Source organism: Brachycentrus maculatus, unplaced genomic scaffold (genome assembly GCF_059751285.1).
Source record: "Brachycentrus maculatus isolate JH-2025_06_01 unplaced genomic scaffold, ASM5975128v1 h1tg000148l, whole genome shotgun sequence".
Classification (NCBI taxonomy): Eukaryota; Metazoa; Arthropoda; class Insecta; order Trichoptera; family Brachycentridae; genus Brachycentrus; species Brachycentrus maculatus.
Window position 1 is genome coordinate 763,180 of NW_028280901.1, and position 25,427 is coordinate 788,606.

At 32.4% G+C, this 25,427-nt stretch overlaps 2 protein-coding genes and 1 long non-coding RNA gene across 5 annotated transcripts in view; 1 reads left to right on the plus strand and 2 right to left on the minus strand.

Moving 5' to 3' along the window:
• Positions 1–3,695: 3,695 nt before the first annotated feature.
• On the minus strand, positions 3,696–5,372 carry LOC148308785 (uncharacterized). 3 transcript variants are annotated; one of them, XR_015837640.1, is made up of 3 exons: positions 4,905–5,372; positions 4,332–4,775; positions 3,696–4,007 (listed from the first exon to the last, which is right to left on the minus strand). It is a non-coding gene; the product is annotated as an uncharacterized LOC148308785 (long non-coding RNA). The 3 variants fall into 3 exon arrangements; XR_015837638.1 differs by having other exon boundaries at positions 4,645–4,775; positions 5,073–5,367; XR_015837639.1 differs by having other exon boundaries at positions 3,698–4,007; positions 4,645–4,775; positions 4,905–5,347.
• On the plus strand, positions 5,370–10,876 carry LOC148308786 (uncharacterized). Its single transcript, XM_088261162.1, has 3 exons — positions 5,370–5,866; positions 7,710–7,914; positions 8,662–10,876. The coding sequence occupies exons 1-3, from the start codon at positions 5,617–5,619 to the stop codon at positions 9,629–9,631; spliced, it is 1,425 nt and encodes a 474-aa protein (XP_088117288.1). The 5' UTR covers positions 5,370–5,616; the 3' UTR covers positions 9,632–10,876.
• Positions 10,877–11,504: 628 nt separating this feature from the next.
• slo (calcium-activated potassium channel slo) overlaps positions 11,505–25,427 on the minus strand; it is a 116,289-nt gene continuing 102,366 nt past the window's right edge. Inside the window, exons 20-28 of the mRNA XM_088261165.1 lie at positions 24,635–24,779; positions 23,750–23,818; positions 20,339–20,510; positions 19,167–19,391; positions 19,006–19,083; positions 18,726–18,927; positions 18,505–18,641; positions 17,142–17,504; positions 11,505–16,348 (exon numbers count right to left, since the gene is read on the minus strand). Coding sequence (XP_088117291.1) covers positions 16,211–16,348; positions 17,142–17,504; positions 18,505–18,641; positions 18,726–18,927; positions 19,006–19,083; positions 19,167–19,391; positions 20,339–20,510; positions 23,750–23,818; positions 24,635–24,779 — 1,529 coding nt within the window. The 3' untranslated portion in view covers positions 11,505–16,210. The remainder of the gene's footprint in view (positions 16,349–17,141; positions 17,505–18,504; positions 18,642–18,725; positions 18,928–19,005; positions 19,084–19,166; positions 19,392–20,338; positions 20,511–23,749; positions 23,819–24,634; positions 24,780–25,427) is intronic.

Consider the following 25,427-nt stretch of genomic DNA (forward strand, 5'->3'; position numbering starts at 1 on the left):
ACTGGAGTACCCCACAGGATTTTAAAAACCCAGTATTTAAAAAAATATCGTATCCACACTTGCGCCATTCAAGCTAATCTCTAATTATTAGTTACTGCGACGAACTGTCCATCGAAGTGTCGCGCAGGTACAGACGTGTGGGCGGGTGTTCCGGGGTACTCTAGAACCCCACGGTAGTAGTTGTCAAAGTTTTTTCAAATTCGAAGGCGGCTGAACTTTGTTATTTATTGGTAAGTTTTATTAAATATTATTCTTGAAATAAATATTTAACTCTTTTATTAGGTATATTATGTTTTTATTATCACTTAAAATCGTGTTTTTATTATTCTATTTTACATATGTTTATAAGTTTGTTATTTTCCATGACAAGTAATCTACGTTTTTGTTAGTCATTTGTCTCATAGATCAAATCGACGTCTTAGAACTGATGGTGAAAAAGCAGTGTTTTTAGAAGATTTGGATAATGAGGAGATGAATACTAGAGGTGCTTCAGATGATGAACTGGATGACCTCATTCAAGATTTTAGCTTTTAGAAGAGCCTGGTGTTAATTCTCAAAATCACTAGTCCACTCTTGTTGCTTGCAAATACGCTGATAGTGGCGATGAAAATGACATTCGTGGTATCGTATCAATGAAGAAAATAAAGTACTACTGCCAGAAATTATAGCATTTTATAATAAAATAAAATGTGGGTAGATGTTTTTGACCAGATGAGTAAAAAGTATTCTACGTCTAGAAAAAACGAGAAGATAGCCTTTGTGTATTTTCTATACCCTCTTAAATACAGTAGGAGTAAACTCCTGGATTTTTTATACTATGTCAAGAAGTCCAGACAAGAAACTCATTCCGAAAAGACGTCTATTTTTTAAGGAAATGGCAAAATCTCTTATAACACCGTATATGCAAGAAAAATTACAATGGCCATGTTTGCCCCGGGATATAAGGAAATCTAAACATGGTATTTTAAAAAATGAAATGGACATTGCTGAACCAGTCCCTCGAGATACCAAACCTGATCGCTGCTGCTTCTGTCCGCATATAAAAGATAGGAAATCGAGGACCGCGTGCTCCTCTTGTCGTCGTCATATTTGTGCACCCATCAAATAAAAATATGCAATCTTTGCAAACAAAAATTTTAAAAATTATTTCAATTTGTTTTATTTGTAGGCCTAAGTAATAGTACATTTGAGTAAATACAAGAAATTAATTGATAAATTTATAGTTTTATTTCTAACTCATAAATATCTACGGGGTACTCAGGTACCCCACGGTAGTATTCATGCCTATAAAGTTGAGGGTAGTGTTCTAGAGTTAATGACGGCTTCCTTTCAGACCTCTCCAGCATTAGCATTCCATTTTCCACTAACATCTCAACCTTATTAACCTCCCAAACTTGTTTGCAATAATTTTTATTTCTGCTAATAATTTGGATGCAACTGGCTATCCAGAAGCTTTCAGATTCATTGTCGTTGCATAACCTAGTTGTGAAAGTAGAGTGGAGTTCCCTAGATTTTCAATTCTGCGGCGATTGCATCGTTCAGAACTATCTTCAAAAGCTGTTCCGCACGACCGCGCTTTTGTTGTTTTCGAGTCATCTTGCCCCTATGTGCGGCGCGGCGAATTGCATTTGAATTCAAATCGTATCGGGTTGTGGTCCCGTGGTTAGTGTTTCGGATTTTTTAATCAAAGTTTTTCGGTTCGAACCCACTTTACCACAATTTGATACCACTTTCTAATAATGAGCCGCTTAGGCTCACAGAAATAGTATGAAATTGAAGTTTTTTTTTGTAAATAATAAAAACTCAAACAATTATCTTTTTTTAAATTGTAAAAAGTGTAAAATAATAATATATAAATAAAAAATAACTCGCATTGGCTAGAAGCGTGAACAGCCATAAAAAAAGAAGAAATATAAGTAAATAGATATTCGTCTTTGATCTTTGGTTCTGGGGACTAAGCCAAACTCAATCGCTAGCTCCGGCGAATGCCTTTCTATCTCTTTCTAATTCATGCCTGTCTCTATCTCGCGCCCCCATTGCTGTTGTTATGAATGTCTTTTTTTTATTTATTGGCTATTCACGCGTATTCCACCGTTCAGCCAGGTTGTGCTATTATTTTTATTTTTATTTACATTATTTGTATGTGAGTCAAAAAGATGTATGATAGATGTTCGAATGGTGAAAGAAGGAAAGAATGCAGGGCTGAGATAATCATTATTGATAAAATGGTGTACTGATGAAGTCAAGGAACTCGCCGAAGAAAAACCATCTGAAATACAGAAGCTCACCGTCACCAGAAGAATATGCTAAATATGTGACGGTGAGAAACCGAGTGAACTCGGACATAAATAATATCAACATATTTGTTGTTAGACAAATAGTTAAAAAAGCAAGAGAGTTCAATAAGACAGCTTACCTCTGCTTTGCAGGTCTTACTAAAGCATTCGATAGAGTCAGATTAAAGGAAGTCGTTAAAATTGTCGATGAAAAAGAAATACCCTCTAATAATATCAGTTATGGCAAATAAAAACCTATCAGCGGAAGCTAAACTGGCAGTGCGCAACGGAGTCCTGGTTCCAACTCTAATGTATGGAAGTAAAACATGGAGTTGGCAAAAGAAGGATGAAAGTAGACTGAGTGCAGTCGAAATGCAATCTCTCAGAAGAATGTGCGACAAAACGATGCATGATAGATGTTCGAATAGTGAAATAAGGAAGGAATGCAAAGCGGAGATAACCATTATCAATAAAATTAAGAAAGGTGCGTTGAGATGGTTTGGACATGTGGAACGAATGAGTGAGGAAAGAACGGTAAAACAAATTTATGAGGCGAATGTAATGGGGAAAAGGAGCCGAGAAAGACCAAGAAAAACATGGCACGATCAGGTATGCCAAATAGTTGAAAGTGGTCAGGTTGGGAGTCGTAGTAATCGGCGGGTATGTATGAGGAGATGCATGAACGTGGAAGAGGCGAAGAATGTTTGCAAAGACAGAGTGGTGTGGCGTTCTATACTCTCTGCCTGAAGCGGCGTGATGGTTAGTTAGTTAGTTATAAAAGATCTAAACGAACGAGTGAAGAAAGGACTGTAAAAGAAATTTATGAGGCGAATCTTGTTGGGAACATGAGCAGAGGATGACCGGGCAAAACTTGGCATGATCAAGTATTTAAAATAATTGAAAGTGGTCAATTCAGGAATCCGAATAATCGGCGGGTATGTATGAGGTCCGCCTCCATAGTGTAGCGGTTAGCGCTCTAGGCTACCATGCTGGAGGTCCCGGGTTTGATTCCCAAGAGGGTCGCAATAAATATTATTGATTTTTCAGTCAAATATATATTTAATATGACCCTGGACTGGTACCTGAAGCGAAAGGCTGATCACCTTTCCTTCGTGTATTTAACGATCAAGATAACACTGCTTCTATATAATGCAGTGCCCTATGCACCTTTGGGGTGCGGATAAGGGTTGGGAGGAGGATGTGTGAGGGGATGCGTAAAGAAGAATGTGTACAAAGACAAGAGTAGCGTGGTGTGGTGTTCTATTCTCTCTGCCTATCCCTGCGGAAGCGGCGTGATGGTCAGTTAGTTACTTTAGATTGCATTTCTGTAAAAAATTAAGGTCAATGTTGTAAGATCACAGAGAGCGGGATAGGATGATACTTTTCAAGGATCTCGGTCATTAATGAACAAAATAAAAACATATTTAAGAGCATAATATGTTTATTTTCAGGGGGGAGAGTATACATATATTAGTCACGATGAATAACTCCCAAGAAAATTGTGCAATAACACACGTTTCATGGTTATATCATCTATCTGCCTATACATATCTGCAAACACTAAAACAGTAATTACTGGCTACACATCCAAATAAAACAATGCCGAATCGTCCTCTGTAGTTTATATATTCTGATCCAGCGCTAGGAAATGAAACTGTCCAAAGCGCCAACACAATGGGGGAAATGGAACCCTTCTGCCGCGACAAGTCATTTGCCAATAGTTGTACGAGTCTGAAAAGGTAACAAAGTTACAGAATTAGTTTATATGTTTGAAAAATAATTGCGAGCATTACGACCCACTGAGCGATCTCCGATTATGAGGATATCAGACACCGGTATACACTGAGATGGTCTTATAAGGTATACAGTGGCAGGCTTCCCGGAGGGGCTGATATGAAGAGTTCCAACCTCATCATAAAACTGCTCGTGGAGCACAGATGGGGGCTGAAAATTTGTCAGCATCAAGAGTCCAGTCCGGTATTGCGATTGCAAGCTTCGGCGGGCTGGTCTTCTTACATCATATATCCAATATTATTTATTAATTATCATCCATACCTATTTCTTTGTGAACAAAACATGGCCAAGCATTGCACCCACTAGTAAATTGACATTTGTAACTGTATAAGTAAAACTGGAAAACCATTTCAAAATCTATACGCCACGTGCTGTAGTTATTTTTGAATGACATCTTTTGTGTTTGTTGAATCTTATTTTATATGCATATATTGCAATAAACAACATTATATGACAATAAATGTACTTGTAATTATGTTTGGCTTCTTTCTTACGAGTCCATGCTCGGATGATATGGCGCGATTAGTGTAACTCTTTATGAAAGGTGGGCTTCAAATAACATTTAATCGTTCACCTCTTGAGCGCTGGACACGCAGGGTATTTTCTTTAAAGGATATTTAAACTCGGCTTCTGCCATCCCGACAATGTTCCGAAATTTCCCAGGTGGCTCTGCCGACAGCTCAGAGTCGGTTGTCCGTACTTTACCTAAAATATAACATAAAAACGATAATAAAAACAGACTCGCTGTCAACGGACTGTCAGAATGACATTTCACACAAAGAAGATTGCACAGTTTTTCAGGCATGAAAAACAACAACAAAAACAGTTGATTACCTGCAATGCTGTTGATGGGGTCATTCGGGAGGTTATAGAATACATATTTCTTCTAATTAGCGCTTATTTGAGCAGCAGTCGAGACAAATTTCTTGCGTAATTTGTTTGACAGCTGTTTAGCAAACGGCGGAATGAGAGGAAACGCCTTACCAATAATGAAGTACTCACATTTCCAATACATAATAGTTATTTTCAACACGAGATCACCCGGCGTGTCATTTATCGTTTACAATGAATTATATAAATTAGTTTGTGCAATGAATTCATGACGGTCGCCCGGCCAGACTCGAACGAAGCTTATATACAAATATCATATACTAATGATGGCGCTGTAGGTATTCGATTTCGCGTCACATCGCCAGGTTGGCAGTGAAATCTTTCGTCTTTCCAAAATTCGTACTTGAACGTTACAAAACCAGAGAAAATGTAACAAAATCTACTATTTTCCTCGTCGTGAGTGACCAGCATAAGAAAGAGTAAATAATTGCTGGAGTCGAATGATACTGATGAGAAATTTATTGAGATATTGATACGTGACTTATTTTATTTATGATTTATCATAAACAAACGATGCTGTCATATAAAAAACATTTCGATTTCGCTTTTTTACATAAAGCAAAGTTCCTCGGAGATTTAGAATATTTTCTGAATGTGAATGCAAAAATAAATTCGATTGTCGAGTATTGAATGTTATAAATATTAATGATATATAATGTCGGGACGGCGAAGGAATTTAGTCCCGACGGAGAAGATTGTTTTACCTCTGAGTAGGCAACTGCCTGAGGTGATACGCGAATCTCCTGGTAAAAATTTTGGAGAAGAAATTAATTCTAACATGAATGAACCTGTGAATTTTAAAACGCGATTCCGCTACAACTCTACCACCTCTAGCGCTCAGTCTCAAAGATTTCAGGACATGTTTTATAAAACAGATTGGCCTTCGCTCAGTGATACAGGAACAGGTATTTATTAGACTGCATTGCACTAATTACACTGGCCAACAATTTACAACTTTTATTTTGTAACTGGCATGAAAATACCTGATCTTTATGCATTTTGCATAGCTGAATTCAAAAATGAAAGCAAAAAAATTGTAGCACGTCAGATTTTTTGGTTATGGATACTTTTAATTCTGATATTGACTAAAGTTTATTTTATTATTTATGTATAAATATATATAAACATATAATGGTATCGTATTCAATATTTATAAGTTAATATATTTCCACTCTTACTCTATAATTATCAATCCTTTTTTTGAATCCCTTAGACCTTAGACTAAAAGATACCAACCATTATTACAGTTTCAATGTATGGGTTCCATACAAACAACACTATATGACTGTAACATCAAAACATGACATGATACAAGCTTGTCACCATATAGACTTTGAATAAGAACGATTAACTTAGTCCAAATCAGTCTTTAAAATTTCAGTTACAAAATCATTGTTGGCCAGTGTTATTACTGAGTATGTTTAATTTTAAGATTTGGGTCTGATGTGGAAAATGTGATTGTGGAATACCACAAATGTGAGGCAAGGCACTGGGTTTCGTTAGTCTGGTCAATTTACCAACAGATAATATTACTCGCAAGCAGTGTTATTGGAAATATATAATATGCCTGGTTATCCAGTTGGACTTCGTATAAAATTAACATGTAAATGTTACTTTCTTTCACCAATTATCATATTACTAACTATCAATGTATCTAGGCATTATTGGAGTATTTCAAATTTACTATACCTTTAAGCCATACAAGTGCCAGCGGTGAATAATGCAGCTATTGTCTTTAGGAAGAGCTATGGTATCAGAAATATTACTGAAAATGTCAGTGAAGTTTATTTTTAAATAATATTTTGGTATCAGTATCATAAAAACCAAAATATCTATGATCCATATAAATATAATGCATGGAATAAATAATTTTAATAAATTTTTCTTCTGTAGAATGGTACCGGGATACAAAGTATTTTTATTATTATTGTTTTTTTAAATGAAAACGGAAATATTTGTGTTTTTACTATTTCTGTGAACCTAAGTGGCTTATTATTAGAAATAGGTATCATATTGTGGTAGACACTTACCACGGGACCACAACCCGACATTTTATTTGATGCATTGGATATAAATATATATTACAATGGAGTTTTATCAAGAAATATGTATAAAAAGTATGAATAATTATCTGTAATCTGTTGGTTTCTATTGAGTCATAGAAAAATTTAAATATATATATATTTTTTAAATTGAACACTTATATAATATCCCAATTAGAGTTTTATTTCATTACACACGATTGGTTTAAAAAACTAGTCGTTTTCATCGACGGGTGATTACTAAATATAATTTAATGACATAGTTTTAGTAATCACCTGTCCATGAAAACAACTGTAGAACTAAATAAAATTTCTTTCATTAATTTTTAAAAATAATTTAGTTTTCTATCATAGTGTCATTTCTGATAAGCATTTTTGTATTTTGGATGAAATCGATTGCTTTGCATATTAGTCTCAATACTATTTCCTTAAATTTATTTCATAGATTTATTTTGGATAGATTTAAATTATCTTTTGACATTTGTTGGTAGAAATGCATTGTATAAAAATTATTACACAAAAGTTTTATACCTTTTCCACTTATTTTTTTTAAATAAGTGAAAAAAGTCATATAGTATGAAGGAATTAAATACTTGGATGAAATAAAAAAGGTTTTTTTTAAAAATATTTTTATTTCTTGTCAATGATATTTCAGCATGGAATTTAAAATGATGCTCTATTTTAATTTCTTGTGTTTTTATTTTAGATTCACCTGATTGTATGGAATTGGAAGGAAGTGACAGTAGCGCCAGTTCTATGTTTTCCTGGGCAGATTCGGAGGGAACCAAAATGGTTGCGGAGGAATGGGAGAAGATTCAAAGGACTTTGTATAACGAACCTGGTCCTAAGGTTACACAAAAACATCTCATAGATGAATGCAATCAGTGGAAAACGACATTTCCTCATCTGAGGTAATATTTCAAAATCCTTTTTGATTTTTATAATTTTTAAAAAGAATATGCCAAGCCTCTACTTTTAGAGGCTTGTCTGCAGGTATGATAGTAAGGGCAGGGAAGGTAAATGTGAAATGTACATCCCAAACACCCAGACCAATTGAAAATAAATCTTTCTTGAATTTATTTTGCACTTGGCGGGAACGAACCCGCAACGCCAGCTTCGTAATCGAGCGTCTACCCAACTGCGCTACGGCGCCTACTGTGTTTATATAAAATTGTTTTTCTGAATTTTCCTTGCGGATATAGTTGCAACAAGATTGTTAAAGAGAGACAACACGAAATCAGCCCAGTTGGCTTTTAGCTGTTAGCTGTAAAAAAGTATTCTTAAATTGTTTTAAGTATTTTATAAATTTAAGGTTTTAAAAAACAATACATGTTTATTTATTACGATGGTAATCAATTTTATTTGTCCTTACCATCCATTGTTTACTTTGTGTAATACCACTTTTTTAAACACTTATTCGTGACTACCGGTTTCGGAAAAATATTCCATCATCAGGTCATTAAAATAATATTTTAGTTTTAATGACCTTAATGATGGAATAATTTTTCGAAACCGGTAGTCACAAATAAGTGTTTAAAAATGTGGTATTACACAAAGTAAACAATGGATGGTAAGGAGAGTGTTTTATTACCATACCACAAAAGTTATCAATGGTTTTAATATATAAAATAAATTAATTTGTTTTTGTCCTATCCCAGGGTTGTTGGCCGAAGATGTGACAGATTAAATTACTTAGATTATGATGACTCTTATGATACCGAGGAAGAAGTATTAGCGCTACAATATGATAATGATGCGGAATTGGAAGAAGTTCTCAATACTTCTACTTTTACAAATAATGATAAATCCCAAGACGTACATAGTCAAAAACTCATACCCTTAAAATCCTCAAATAAAACATCGAAACCAGTGAGTAGACAAATTTCTCCATACAAGCCAATAAATAAATCCAGCGCTAAAAGTTTAATAGAAGATATGGATGCGTTACTTCATATTACTCCTATGACCAAAAATATCCAATCATATAACTGTGCGTATGGCAACAGGTCATCTGCTATTGTTAAGTCTGAGATAACATCATCTAAATGGCGAAGAAGGAACATGAGTCCAGATTTTGTATCATTACCTCATACAAACCTTAACGGAGTTACTGTGCAAACTAGAGACAATAGTGCGGAATCTTTATTTTCTCTCGCTGGTGCACGAAAACCAATGTATTGTAATCAGAAAACTTTTCCTAATGACTCTACAATTAAGTCAGGTTACAAATATCAACAAGAAAGGAAATCTAAACAGAATACTTTGGATAAACACGCTAATTTATTAGAGCCTTTAGAACTTAGAGTTAGTAGAACAATACACGCTCGTACCTTGTCCATACCTCATGTAAGCGATGTTAAAAGTGCGAGTCATAAGAATAGAAATGTCTCCCTACCTCCGATACAATCTGATGAAAACAGTAGAAAGAAACAGATTTTAGACTCTAGTACATTTTCTGGTAAGAGTTCGAGAAGGAATAAACCAACACTCACTCCTATAAATTTTACTTCAAGTAACATTCCACACCATATTGTCGGTGATTTAGATACTCATCATTTATTCAATGAACGACATATTGCTAGTAAAAAAACATCACGAAAAAGAAGCTCAAAAAAGAAGATGTCATGAGATTATCGTTAGTTGTAATATATTTTTGTTTTTAAATAAGCTTTATAACAATAGAGGATGGATCTTTGATATAAACATGCATTGTTTTATTTTAAAATTTTGTACATGTCGCTCACTCCTTTCGAGAACGTCATAAATCAAAAAACTTGATTTTTCAGGAGATCATTTTTAAAGTTTAAAAATATAATCAAATAGATTAAAAATAAATACAAGCCACTTATTGAACTTTTTACTGTGCAACAGATCTTTTTAGGTAAAACCTGAAAGTTTTTTCTCCATTTCAAAAATATTAAGTATATTTAAAAAAATAATTAAACAACACCTTTTCTTCAAAATGCAAAAATAACACTTTCTGCCCTGTAGCGGGTAAATATTAAGTTAAAATATGCCACTTTTGCTGGGGTATAGTACATTTTCTGGGCATTCCGAAAACATGCACAACTGAAAATTGATGATTTTTGATATATGATGTTGTTGAAAGGAGTGAGCTATGTGTCAGAAGAAAAAATTGTCATTGAGTCTAAAATATATTTGATATCTTTGTGTTCAACAGTCTATATTGCATAAAATCGCTAGGTAAGAGCTAAGCAATCTTGAATCCAAAATGTCAATTCTTCAGGAGGGACAAATTAGTGGATTTTTAGAATATTTCATTGCCAGTTATTGAGAAGTAATTATACAATTATTTGACTTAATAATCTAATGTTCAGTAATTTTACATTTACTTCGTAATAGCAAAAAACAACATATTTTTTCCCTGAACTTTTGACATTTCGGATTCACGTTTGTTTACCTCTCACCTATCCGAATTAATACAAATTAATTAGCTTAAAATATTGCCAAATACATGCTTTGAATGCATGCTAATTGTAAAAAAACCATAATTGCCAGATAACTAGCTAATATCATATTTATAAAATATTTGATTTATTTATACTCATAATTTTTTTACATGTATAATATTTGCAGTAGTTTTTAGCAATTTTATTTGTTAGAAATGCAGTGTGAAGATCTAGAAAAAAACTCTAGACACCTCCCAAAAAAATGGGAATCTGTCTTTATGAATTAAGTCCTTTAAGTTATATCGCAAATATTTTTTTGTGTACCTGATTGTATATATTTATATCTAACAAGAGGAATATTTTTGTATGTGTTTTTATGAAATTATATGTAATTCATTAATTATTGGATCAGCACAAAATTAGGAATGTGTAGTAATAAATGTTTTTTTAAAAACAAACAAAATTATGTTTTTAGTCATTTTTCCACTGCAAGTACTTTTTTATTCCCTGAAACGAAACTATTTAAACCTACCAAATTATTATCTTTATTTATTCTTCTAGTCCAGTGGCTAGCAAGCTGCATCAAATATAACTATTTTTGATGAAACCTGTCATTTATCTTCTTCTTACCTTCATTCGCAACCAAATGGTCCATAGGGTCACTCCATCAAATTGATGCAATGTTAAGTTAGTCGTTAATTACATGAAGACAAGGTGATAGTCTTACGCTTTGGGTACCAGTCCAGGATAATATCAAATAAATATTAGTGAAAAAACACTTGTTTATTTTGCCTCTTTCGGGAATCGAACCCGGGATCTTCAGCATAGTGGCCAAATGCGGTAACCACTATACTATGGAGATGGACATTTATGGGGAAGGGTAAATATTGCTATCAACTGAAATATATATTTGCAAATACTTTCATTTTTACAGTGTCAGTAGGTTTGGTATTTCAGGTTTATTATATTAATATTGTAATTGTTTAATTGTTTTTCATTTTGAATTTCAACTTTCAGTTTTTTTTCTCTAACACTAAGGTTTTTCTTTGTTCATCCAGTATTTTAATCTCAAATTTCTGCATATACGTTGATCGATTTTAGATTTTTTTTTAGGTCATAAGGATGAGACAAGGCATACTTGTTTACACCAGTTTGAAATTCTCGAAAAGGTAGTTCCTGTGTATGATTTATTAAATTCAAAAACAGGTTCAAATACAAATACAGATTTATTTCAGATATTTACAATATTTGCATTTTTATTAACAATCAACATCAACAACTTTGTTATAATTTTCATTGCATATGGTATGGATGATTCCAAACAGTTAAGGCTTGTTTAGTAACCATTTGGTGAACTCCAGAATTTATACTAAAGTCATGGATTGAAACAGAAAAGTGGCTATGAACGCGGGATTCTATATTATGGAAATATGATTTTGAGCAATATTATATTATGGAGAAGCCCCTAATATATTATGCCTTACAAGCATTTAGCATGTAGGTTTGAATATAAGGACAATTTGCTTTTAATGAGGATGAGAATGTATGTGCTGGAATTTCAAAAGGTTTTTCCGTGAAAATTTTATAACTTTTATAACAATAATTATAACTCTATGGCATTTCGTACAAAATTGATGTAGCAATATTGTATAAAAATTGTTAATACGTTTTTTGTACATTTATAACATTTGAAATGTGAAATGACCGACTGAAAAATATCTATTATGCCAGCAATTATTGTAAAATGATTCTACATATTCATTTTATGGCAAAAGTATAAAAAGTGTAATAATTACATTTCATTATTATAACAAGTAAAAGAATGTGATTACTTTAAAACAAGCACTGGTAGACAAAACTGTCCAGAAAACCATCAAGTAGATTTGTGAGGTATTGGTTTTATACGCGATACAATAATTTTTGTATTCTAATTTCAACATTTTATTTATTAAAGGCAGTGAGTGATGTTTTTTTTTACTAATGATAAAACATTTAAAATTCGATAACGATGAAAATTGTGAGCGACCGACAATTTACTAAATCGACAGACATCAAATTTAAATTTATTCAATAAAATAACAGATCACAATGGATGAAACACTCTAAGTTGGTTGCTAGCAGAATCACTCGCAGGAGACTCTGTGTTACTCCTTGTAACTTACAAACTTCTCGTGCAAAATCACTCGCAGGAGACTGTGTTACTCTCTGTAACTTACAAACTTCCCGTGCAAAATCACTCGATTGGTTGCAGAATCACTCGCAGGAGACTCCGTGTTACTTTTTGTAACTTACCTTCCCGTGCAAAAATAAATGTGATAACATTTTTACATCCAAAAATCAGTTAAGAATTTTTAATAAAAATGATGTATAAAATATCTTAAATTTGTAATTAGATATATGGAGATTGAAGCGATCACAAAGGATGTTATAATTTGTAGAAAACAAAGTGTTGTACATGGACATAACGAGAGAAGTGTCAGTCACAAGAGTCACGGCTATGGCCGCGGCTGTAACACATTTCGCTTCTCCTACCTAATATTGAACTACCAAAGCTCGACGAATATAAAACATAACTCATCTCAGTAAGTAGCGACGACAACAATAATTTCTCTCAGGCGATTCAAGCCAAAAATATACCAAGAATTTATCACACGATAATGGCAATTGATAACCGATTTTAAAACACTATTCAATTAGATATTATTTCAATAAACTCAGTTTGTTTAAAACTTTGCAGTCGTAACATAACCGATGTCAAAGGACTACAACACCAAGTAGATTTGTTCACTTTTATAATTGTCTGATTTTATCTAATAAGTTCATTAATTCACTATTATCAATACATAAGAGAGTTAATAGTCATTAAATGCAGCTTCCCTCGAACCAAACTCCCAACAGCCACCCAAACGTTTCAGTGAAATCGGGAAACAAACAGAAAAGTGCTACAGACATACTCCACGGGACTCTAAGCGGAACTTGATCATAGCCGATGTAACGAAACTAAACAGGCAAGCAAGCAGACAAACAAGCTCGGTGCTACTTTACTTCGCTTTACTTTTACTCCAATGTCATGCAAATCATATAGAAAATAACCAAAATCATGGTGCATAATATACATATATTCATATATATAATACTAATATCGATGGTTAAAATGGAGGTATAATGATTAGTAAATATGGTACTTGGTATGTTAGTGAACTTAATTTATAAAAAAAAAGAAAATAATTATGTAATTTTTTACGCTATTAAACTTAGTTTAAAATTATAATTTAAAAAAAATGGTACTATTTTATGTTAGTAATAATAATAGTTTAAAATACAATGCAATATAATGAACAACAAAAATGATTAGTTTTTATGTTAGTATACTAATTTTACAATATTGGTACTCAAAATACTGCTAATTAAATCATAAAAATTATAATAATTGTTATTTGTTTTCTAATATAATACGTCTTTAGTTTAAAATTATTATCAGAAAGTGTAAAATATACAAACGTTATGATAAAATAAAATAAAATATAAGATTAATAAAATCTAAAATGGATAAAAATTCTAGAAACTAAAATATGCAATAACTATTATTATTTCCATAAGTTACATTCTTCCTATTTGTTTATTGCTGCAATAAGTAGTTGTAGTAATTTATTTAGCACAGTATCTTATTAAAGCACTTATTATTTTAGAATTAGAATTAATTTTAGTTAATATTACCAACATTCTTGCTTTTGGAAACTGAAATGTTAGCAAAAACAAGCTGAACCCCCATCCTCAACTCTGGCCAAATAGGGTTAGTAGAATATATTGAATATTTACTTTATACATAATGTATTGATTAACAATATGAATATAAATATATAGTTGCCTATTGAGAATGCTTAAATATACAAAATCAAATGGAAAATATAAATGTATTAATTATTATCGATAAAAATTGAAACACGATTGACGATTCTACTGATTTCAATTTTATTTTTATGACTGCTATTTCACCCTGCCACGGAATTGTCAGATTTAATTGACTATATCATCGCAAGGCAGAGTAACAGTCACAAAAAAAAACAGCAAAATAAATCTTGTTTCGATTAATATTAATAATAATAGATTATGGAATTCTACAAAGTAAACACCAATAAAATGAATGAATGAATAATAAAGGCATATTATAATAACACAAAATATACGTCCATTGCGTAAAACCAAATAATCACTTTAAAACAAAGAAATAAGCAGTCTGAATCCTTTCATCACTCCTCGGTGTTTATACAATGTGTCCTATTTGTATGCCTACCTACAAGTAACAAAACAACGTGTAAACACATAAAACACAATAATATGCAAGATAAATCAATGTCAATTAAAACCACATTTTTTATCACATGTAAAAATATATATATTTTTAAACCGAGTTATTCAAGTTAGTTGTGGAATGTACTTTTTATTACATAATATGCCCAGATTTATAAGTTTAATCCAATTATATAATCTTTTTAAATGACCGTTAACTTATCGAAAAGTAACAGTCCATATTGGTTGGTTTTAAACTTCTGAATATACTAAGTACGTGAGATTAGTTCAATAAGCAAAATGATAACAACCAAAACAGTAATGTATTCAATTTAACATTTTGTATATAAATATATAAAGTATTTATTTATTTTTAAATTAATAGGAAACAGACCCCTGTAAAAGTGTTTTTGTGCATCATTGAAAATGGAAGTATCTCTTATCTTATATTTTCCTATAATAAAACAAGCTTTAAAAAATAATTTTAAAATCATTGTTTTGACTTAATGAAATAATTTTATATGTCTAACATCTGCAATAACTTTTAAACAATAAAAGTCAAAATAATACTTTTTTAATTAAAAAAGTAATACAATTATTAAAACCACTGCTTTAAATTGTTATCAGTTGCTTATTTGCCCAATTTAATGTGTTTCAAGAATTTAATCATACATCATAAGTATATTATCATATGTGAACAACAATGCAATAATTTCTTTTGCAGTATTTGAAAAATACAAATGAGATCTGTATTTCGAAAGTGTTAAAAATCACAATTTTGCCAAAGGTTAATTTGAAAGATAATTTGAATTATGTCTAAATACCCAAATGTTATACAAATATATCTTTGAGAAAAAGGGAATTGATCTACACTAATATACATTGCCGAAATGATTTCTTATTATTTTTCTTATGAAAGATATGTTACTTTTTCTCTTTATATCAACGGTTTAGTGCGCAATACTACTAATTTATGAAGATAAGTCATCCGACGGCAGCTCAAAACTTTCTAAAGAACCTGAGGGAGTTAGCTGTTTTGCGTTCTCAAACATAATTCAGTAGAATATTGATATAATCAGCCTCTCACATGATCGTCATGAGAGCCACTCTTCCTTTGCATTAATTTTCCATGATATACTATTTACGTTACCAGAGTATAATTAATGCCGTAATGCATTCATCCCTTTGGTTTAGCGTTAACATTAGTAAGAACAATTCATATGTTAAGCGAGTGATGCGTTTGCGATTTGCAACATTTTCGAAAAACAGCGTTCGAATGTATTAAAATTCAGTTTGTTTCAACAAAATATTGATTTATCTTCCGTGGATTGCGAAATGATAAGGAAAGAAAAAAACTCTCGGGGAGAGATACAATGACATAGAGAGTGCAGTGAAAAGAAAACGGACACGCAAGACAGAAGGTGAGTGGGGCTGGCTGTGTGGAGCGCTACCCTCGCATTCATATGTAAGAGTAGGGTCCGTCGGTGAGGGCGCTGCAGAGCAACAGTCAGGAGTTGTCGTCCTTGTTGGTGCCTCCGCCGCCCGCCCCCGCCGCGCCTCCCGCGCCCCCCGCGCCGCCCGCCGCAGCGCGCGCCCGCGCGGGCCGGTACTCCAGCCCGGGGTCGAACTGCATCAGTACAAACACCTGCGAATATAACAAAATTATATGTATCCATTGATTACATAGCACATGTTTGAGAATTCTATCGAGGAAAAAGATAATTTGCACTTATTCGCAAAGCATTCACAAGAATCTGCCAGTTGATGCTGCCCATCAATTGATAAATGCATTTGTAATATCTAGAATCGATTATTGTAACGGTATATACACGGGTCTACCAAACATATATAACTACAAATAAAATGACTCATCTGCAATCAGTGTTAAACGCAGCAACGAAACTGATTTTTACCACACTAATTCAATAACTGCACTGGTTATGCTTTTCCAAAAGGGTTGAGTATAAACTCTGTCTACCATGTTTAAATCAATATGACTCAAGAGTATCTAAAAGAGCTGTGTGTTCGAGACAAATTGGTTAGTAGATGTCCCTTTGATCGGCTACAACAACTGCTATGGGCAAAATGATCTTACCAGCTCGCAACCAGCGCACTAAATTTGGCGAGCGTGCCTTTACCGTTGCGGGACTGATGGGGAGGAATGCTCTTCCACTAGTAGTTAGAAATAGTGAGAGTGAAATGATCTTTAAAAAAAAACTAAAAGCGCATTTGTTTGCTAAATCATTACCACTATCTTCTTTTCCCCAATTTATTCACAGTGAAGCGCGCTTGAGGTAGTATTTTACGAAACTGGCGCTGTATAAATTATGCAAATTTATTACAGAATTTATAAATAAAAAAATACTGAGTTCTTAAATGTAACCTGTCACATGCAATTTTGTTCGAGTCTATCGTTGAATTATCAATAAAGAACTCACTTGATCAGTTGGTAGTAGGGAGAAATCGTCTGGTGGATTTGTTATCACATATCGTTTACTGCTGGCGTCGCACGAAGAGCTGGTGTCCCGGAACCTGTAGAGGCCTATGCAGAGCATCCCGTACGCCTTGAGCGCGGCCACGAACAGGTCGCCGTACTTGCCGGCCTCGCCGAACTGCGCCAGGGGCCCGTCGTACAGGGAGATCTGCCCCACGCGGCAGCGGTCCCGGTTGGACAGGCTGTCAGCCGTGGAGTAGCCCCCGCGCAGTCCCGCGCCTTCCGCCAGGATCAGCTCCAGCTCTGGAGTCGCGCCCCCCGTTATCAGGGACCTGATGAGCGTCAGGGCGTTCTGGTTGAAGTACGTCTAGAATCAAATGCAAATTGTTTAAGAACTGGACGCATCGAACCCGGTTTACCCAACAACAAAAATTAAAATTAAACCAGTCTTATGGCCCAGTATTTGATAAGTTGCAACTGAATTTTCTCTAATCTAGATAAAATGTTACATAATTGATTTTTTTTTCATCTTAAGACACTGTTTTTTTTTATTGAAAAAATAAGTTTTTCCTCAAAATAATTATATGGTTTTCAAAAGAAAAGTGTTATTGAAAGGTAGTCTTCTTATCACACTGTTTTCGTTTCGAAAAAATAAGTTTTTCTTTGGAATAATAATATGGTTTTGAAAAGAAGAGTTATAAAAAGGTAGGGAGTTAAAAAAAATTATGATTTTTTTCTTCTTCATTAAATCGATGTATTATGGAGATAGAAATTATGTTAAGATGACAGATCAGTTAAAAACATACTCTCGAATCATCAACATATCTACTACTAATAAAATCTGTCTTTCAATTCGTGTAAGGGTGGAAATTATTCGTGAAATACATATAGCGCGGAAAATGTATAAAAATTTTCATCATTCTTAGTGTCAACATTGTATTTTTATCTGCATTTAAAAAGAACATCAGGGACTCGAAAAAAATAGGAACTGTGATCATACGAATTTTGATGAAACTGCTACAATGGTTTTGTACTCTGTACAATTTTTAAAGGAAAACTCGATTGACAGAAAAATATGACGTGTGAAATGGATGAATTATATGAATTTAGTTTCAATTGCGACATATTTTGTTATGTGACCATTCCAGATATTATACTTCATGTGAAACGTATGTTTCTTAAAAAATATACCTCTTCTTGGAGTAACGAGTAACGGTTATAACAAATTTAGTCAGTCCCTTCATCCTCGTTATAACCGAGTTCGACTGTACTTCAAATTATTCTACGATTAGTTGGAATGATAAATTGAATTTATCATAGATTTATCAGCATCTATCATAGGTTTTAGAAATGAAAATGGTACTCACTGTTGACATGAGAGAATCTAACACACTAACAGCAAAGGCTGTACCACAAGCGAAGGGTTGTGTGAGGTACAATTCCGTATCTGGATCATCATCATCATCTTGATCAAGGAACTGCACATTGCTGTCATTTACTAACTCTGAAATAAAAACATTACCCGTGTAAATAGTCAGTGACGTAATTGCGCGCGTCTCTATTTGATATCATTGGAATGTTGGCATACCTGTGATCATAGGAACATTTGCACCATAAACAGAACCTCTTCTTTGTAATACAATGGGGCTACCTACAGGGGTCAAGGCATCTTGTTCGGTCGCACCTTGACTTAAAACACCGATGGTATCGTCAAATGTCATCGCTTTAATATTAAGGGAAGCTAAGATCGCTTCTTTATCTGCTAAAGTAGGATCATCATTACTCGGCACCTATAACATACAATTAGATATGGAATGACACATAATGTTACTGGAGAAATTAAGGGAAAATATATATGCTCTACTCACCTTGGCTGATAGAATGCAGCACATGTCGCAAAGATTAACATTGACAGCTCGTAAGTCTGCTCTACTTAACGGTGATCCCTTTAAAAAAATATATTATTTCAATTTTCTATATGAACAATCAAAATATATAACATCGCGTTATTCAAGTATAAAATACTTACATTTAAGACAGATATTTTAGGCAAATTTTGAAGCATTTTCCATTCTCTTCGAATATAATCTACAGATCCAACAATCACCACATGTTTCAATTCGTGGTAGTGGAAATTGCTCGCTCTTAACGGCATTACTAAATTTCTTAAGCCAATCAAAGGCGAGTCTGGATCCGCAAACAAACAAACTACAACATGACCATTCAAAACTGTCATAGCAGCTTGATTTCGATCCTGAAATTGGAAACAAACAAATAAATAGATTCGGCAGTCATTTTGTAGTAATGTCTATCCATTTTTAATTTTCATTGTATTTGGTAAAAACCTCTTTTTCTTCTAATCTATTTTAGTACGTGTTTCAATATAAAAAAAAAATTGTATATTTTTTTATTTAATTTTATATTTTATTATCACATATCATTTACTGCTGGCATTGCGCGAATATATGTGTATAAACATATACACATGCATCAATATTTATTTGATTTATAAATATATATTTGTCAATATATAAATATGTAATATACAGTGTTTCTTAATAGCTCCTAAGTGGAGAAAACCAGATTTGTGAACCAGAATTAGGACTCACCCAAAAATGTTGTAAATCTACAACATTTTGAGTGTGTCCAAATGCTTGTTCACAAAATCTGGATGATCTCCAATTACAGGAGTAACATTCACCAATTCTACCCATTATTGACAACCACACTACTCAAATTCTTGGAAGTTCTATATATATGAACCAATTTTGAAACATTATTCTTGGATCACTAGAGCTTCACTAGAACTATTTGTCAATAATGGGTAGAATTGGTAAATGTTACTTAAACCAGCCTATGATGGTCGTCAGCCCTGTAAATTCCAAGAATTCCATATTCTTCTTCATTTTTGATGAGATGTCAAAAAATAATATGAAAAATTATTTATTTTGATCCCCTTTGGGAATTGAACTCGGGTTCTCCAGCACGATGGCTAAACGCGCTAACCATTGCACTCCGCAGATTAAATTACCATTTTACCCATGATTGTCAAAAAGTTCAATTATCATGTTTAAAACAGAAATATAAATAGATTTTGTTCAGTGTTATCTATGTATGTGAAGTTGTTCAAAACCACCCAGATTAATTTTGTTCAAATATATAAAAAAAAAAATATGTTGTAAATCAATTAGTGCTTCTCACCAGTATGCAGTCTTCGAGATTTCTTGCCGGGCTCCAGTGGAACATACCCGTTGAGTCATATTTCATTTCAGTCTTTTCAAAGTCAAAGTCTTTGGACTGGTCATCAGCCAGCCCGGCGGGCAAGCTGACGCCATTACTATTTTGGTTGTTTCCAGTACTCCTACTTGTCGGCCTGAAAGGTCACCAAATAATTACTATAATTACTATGCATGAAGATGATAAAACGACCTAAAATCATAAGAAAATTAAATTTACAATACAATATAATGCAATCTTTTCTAATGCAATTTTATACGACAATTTTTTTTTTGTTATTTCATTTTCAAAATACAGGTAAAACTCGTTTTGTGCCAATTCATAACTACGCCGGATGGTGCTGGCCGTGGGTATCTCTTATCAAGAATAAGAAGATTTGATGGAGGAATTAGATCACCCTCAATCGGAAAATCCCAAAGAAGAACAGGAGCATGAGAATGAAAATCATGGAAAAAGTATAAAAACGGCCAATCTAACTAATATCCTTTCTTCTTTAGAAAGATTAAAGGTGGGGACTGACCGGAGCATTTCGTCGTAACGTAACATTCGCGGCGAGCATCCGGCTTTGGATGGAGCACTCGGAACGAGCGGCAAGCAGCTTGGCTCGCTGTACTGACTATACTCGCATCGTAACGTGTTACATTACGACGAAATGACTCCGGTCAGTCCCCACCTGAACAGATGAGCTCTGTGAGATAGACCGGGATTTCAATTGAAAAAAAAATGTTAAAAGAAGTGTCACAGCTGCCGTTTACCCTTACGTTATGATTCTGCAAGAAAGGAAGCAAAAATCGAAGCAAATGATATTAGTTGTTTTGTTAAAAAATGTGTGAGAAATTAATTTCTAGCTGACGAACTGATGAATAAACATTTATTTTTAAAAATTCACTAATTATATTAAGAGACTATTTATTTTGTAAACATATTTAAATTTTATTTGTTAATATATTTTCTTATTAGATTGTTCTTTTAATTTTGACATGGAACCTAACCTTTTATCATCCATTATATTAATTTTTTGCCTTTTTTTAAAGTGAGTTTTACCTGTACATTATTTTTAATATGAAACAAAAAATAGAATAGGTTCCTTACATTGAGGATCAAGTAAAATAAAATTGTCATACAAATTTGCAACCAGGAAAAATATTTTTTTAAAGTATAGTATAGACTAAATAATAAATTATTTGTTCACTACAAAAAGTACATATTTTGTATATACTTCCATATTTAGCCGAATTGCAGTACATAAATCTGTAAGCGTACATTTTCTTTTTTACAATTTTCTATGTATTTTAGTTTTTTTAATTCTAAAAAGTTGTTATTTGCATATTTCTTGAGATAAGGACATTTCTAGTTTGCAGTGAATCCATTTTCTCAATTTTAAAATTTTTTCTTAAATTAAAAAAACGAGATATTGCCATTCGGATAAATACGGCAGCATAGGTATGCAATATTAAATAATAATAAAATAACTTCTTGTGGAAGATAAAAGAAGATTTCAAATTTGTAATACTATCTATGGATCTCAATGAGATTAATTATTGAATAGAGAATGAAATAATTAAAAAAAGTAATTATAAAAAACATTCACCTGCTACATAAAATATATCTTTAAATTTAAATTTACAAATATTAGAACTGATAACAAAGGTTAGTAATGCATTAACCACAAGTAACAAAAAAAAATTACTGAAATTTCTTGGTGAAACTACTTTTTGTATAAGAATAAAAATACGACTAAAAAACGATTATTTCCGCTTTTATGTTATTTGACCAGCAACCGGGTTTCATCCATTACCAACACCACCAGACTGGACAACATTACTAATCTGATAATGTCAGTAATGGCAAAGCCCGGTTACTGGTTGATTAAAATAAAAGTAGAAAAAGCTATATAGATGCTGTTTTATTTTTATGTGGTAGATTTATTTTGATCATATTGTATTTTAAAAATAGCACTATAGTATTGGTATAAATTTAACATTGGTGTAATCGAATACCATAGTGTAAGGCATGCTATATTTGTAAATGTACTTATACATTAAATAGTTTGCAATGATCATACAAATATAATTTATATCATAATCATCTTTTTTCAACATTTATAAAAAAAGTCATTTTTTATCGACCGTTTCCCGACAGGAAAGTATGTCAATTTTAAAATAATCGTTTTGAAACATTGTAAGACAGTCATAGATACTTATACGCTCAAAGATCGTTTTATTTTTCAAAAAGGGAATAACCTACAAAGCCTTTATTTTAGAGGCTTGTCTGGAGGTAGGATAGAAAAGATAGTGAAGGTAGATATGAAAAATGCAACACAAAAATAATTTTTTAAATATTTCTTGAATTCATTGTACAATTGGCGGGAATCGAACCGGCAAAGTTTGTTTCGTAATCAAGGATCTACCTAATTATGACAAATTTTTTTCTCAAACTGATAAGATGTTCTACAAAAAATGGGCCTATAAAGAGACGGACCTACATAGGCGGAGCTGGCACAAATGCCCAGGCATTTGCTTACAAAACAGTAAAGAATAACGTAACATGTTTGTATGAATTTAGAAACTTGTATGTTCCCAAACATTTTTAGTATGTTTTGGGTGCGATTGATTCGGTGTTGGGTCTTCATACTATACAACCCTACTTACACAATTAATATATACAAGTATTTTATATGTATCATGCAGAAGAGAAGCGGTCAAATACTGACACGCATTACTACAATATAACATGAATGGTAAAATAAAATAATTATTGTATGAAAATGATGCGGAATGCATCGAAACACGTATCACAATGGATTTTAAGTAATATAATTATATTTGAATAATACAATTGTTTGAATACAATGGCGAAAACAAATGTAAATAACATGTTTTGAGAATTGGAAGTAGCAAAAATTTATTAATTTATATTTATAAAGCGATTAAAAATTGACTGCCATAGAAAATATATTGTAGAATACAAGATATGTAAATATTTTTGTTATTGTATGTACGACACATAAAGATAAGCAATAAAAATATAAAATATGCAATTGATTAAATTTAGCAAAAATATATTGTAAAAAGCGTCCACAGTTTGTGATATACAAGGTTCATACACAAAGTGATTTTATAAAACTGTAGCAGTATGTAATATTTAATGTAAAGAGATCAGTATTGATTGTTGCAGAGAGTTAATGGAAATGTATCGCTAGACTTTGAGTTCTAGTATTATGCTGATGTATTTATAACAACGATAATGGTTTATCAGTCGTTTATTGCTCATGCCTATAGTATAGTATGTAGTGTGTAGTTGGATGGCTACAATAGCATCTACTCGATACAGAGAGGGAAGACTACAGTAAATAGGGATTTGGTGTAGTCATACATGAGTTTTTTCACTTCGTAGGAGAGATGGTATCCCTGGTACGTGCTGTCCTGGTCTGCAACTGCAGTTCTGTGAACACAATATAGTACTGCTGACCACCTGTCATTTCACCAAATGATGTCACCTTCTAATACTAACACTACATCAATATACCGCTTCTTTTTCTTTGCAATAAAAATATTCAAAGAGTGTTGTTAAAATTATTCAGCAGAGCTGCCTTAATTGTAAAATAAATTAAGGCAGAGTGATCTATCTTGCTATTCAGGTGTCAGGATTGTTATATTTTATAAAAGTATATTATTTTTTAAATATTTATGTCGACCAAATTGGGAATCAAACCCGAAGCTTCACGCGTAAACAAATAAATTATGATTTTTAAACCTAAATTGAATATGATTTTTAGGTAATTTTAAATAAGTACTTTTTTTAACAAATATGGGTACCCTTAAAAGAGTACTAAATATACATTTTATCAAAAATACTTAGTAAAATGTACAATTTTAAGTAGTGATTGGAGAGTGAGATAGAACAGTAATGTCGGTTTCCTTTTATACTTATTTAAGTACTTTCTTTGGAAGTGCTTAGGAAAGAAATATTTCAAACTGTCGGTAGGGTCAAATGAGAAATTTTGAGCAGATTAAATGTTTTCCCGCATATGAAAAATGAGATTAATCTTATGCAGGTTTAGAAAGAAATTGAATAAAAACTTTGTGAAAAATAAATGATTTAAAAGCTTTAAAGGTTGAAAGAGAAAATAAGAAAAACCAAAACATTTGCGTATTAATAAGCTTCTGTTAGTTAATACATAAAGCGATATTTTCGTTTTTAGTAAAAATGTGTTAAACAATAGCACAATGGAATATAGTTAGTAGGGGATAGGAGTACCTATTATTATACCCTGGTGAAGTGAGTGCATCGGCTGGAGTTCTATTAACATTAGGTTTAACTTTGTTGACTTGTTTCGTAGTTGAATTCATTAATTGATTAGCCGCCGGTGTTATTGCGGCATTTCTATGATTTCGGTTTATCACTGAAACAAAACAAAATATTTTTATTTAATACAAGTTAAGTTCCATAACGTTATCTTAGGCCACAATCTTGCGCTTGCTGTGGAAATTTCCGATCAAATATTAACCCATATTTCATGCTATTATGGTTGTCGGATAGCCGCTAGTAACTTTGTCGTGTTGGCATGATTGAGCTCAGCATTGTGTCGTAGGGCTAAATGACGGTTGGAAATTACATTTTAAAAGTTTATCAACATACAAAATCTAAGTTAGTGTTTGTGCAAAACAAATTATGTCTAAAGAATATATTTAAAAAAATATATAGATTATTACTTCTTCAATTGCAATTCTTGAATGATTGTAAAAGTTACAACCAAACTTGAATAAAATATTTTTTCTGCACAAAACCAACTAAAAAACACATAAATGAGCATACCAGTTTAAATATTTAATTGTTAAATTATTTATTTAAAAACTAAATTTGTAAATTGTAATTAACTTTATATTAACACATTTAACTACAGTTGTTTAGTTTATATTTATGTTTATTGTTTACATATCAATGCAAAAAAAGATTATTTGCATGTTCAAACGTATAAATATGCTTGGCTATTAGTAATTATAGTCTGGACTATTTTTTTTATAATATTACGATCTCCAGATCTTAATAT

Bases quoted from the DNA above. Each gene is read 5' to 3' on its own strand.
- LOC148308786 (XM_088261162.1), top strand. From the start codon at position 5,617: ATGTCGGGACGGCGAAGGAATTTAGTCCCGACGGAGAAGATTGTTTTA. The intron at 5,867-7,709 runs GTATTTATTAGA...TTTTTATTTTAG, and splicing joins GCTCAGTGATACAGGAACAG to ATTCACCTGATTGTATGGAA. The intron at 7,915-8,661 runs GTAATATTTCAA...GTCCTATCCCAG, and splicing joins ACGACATTTCCTCATCTGAG to GGTTGTTGGCCGAAGATGTG.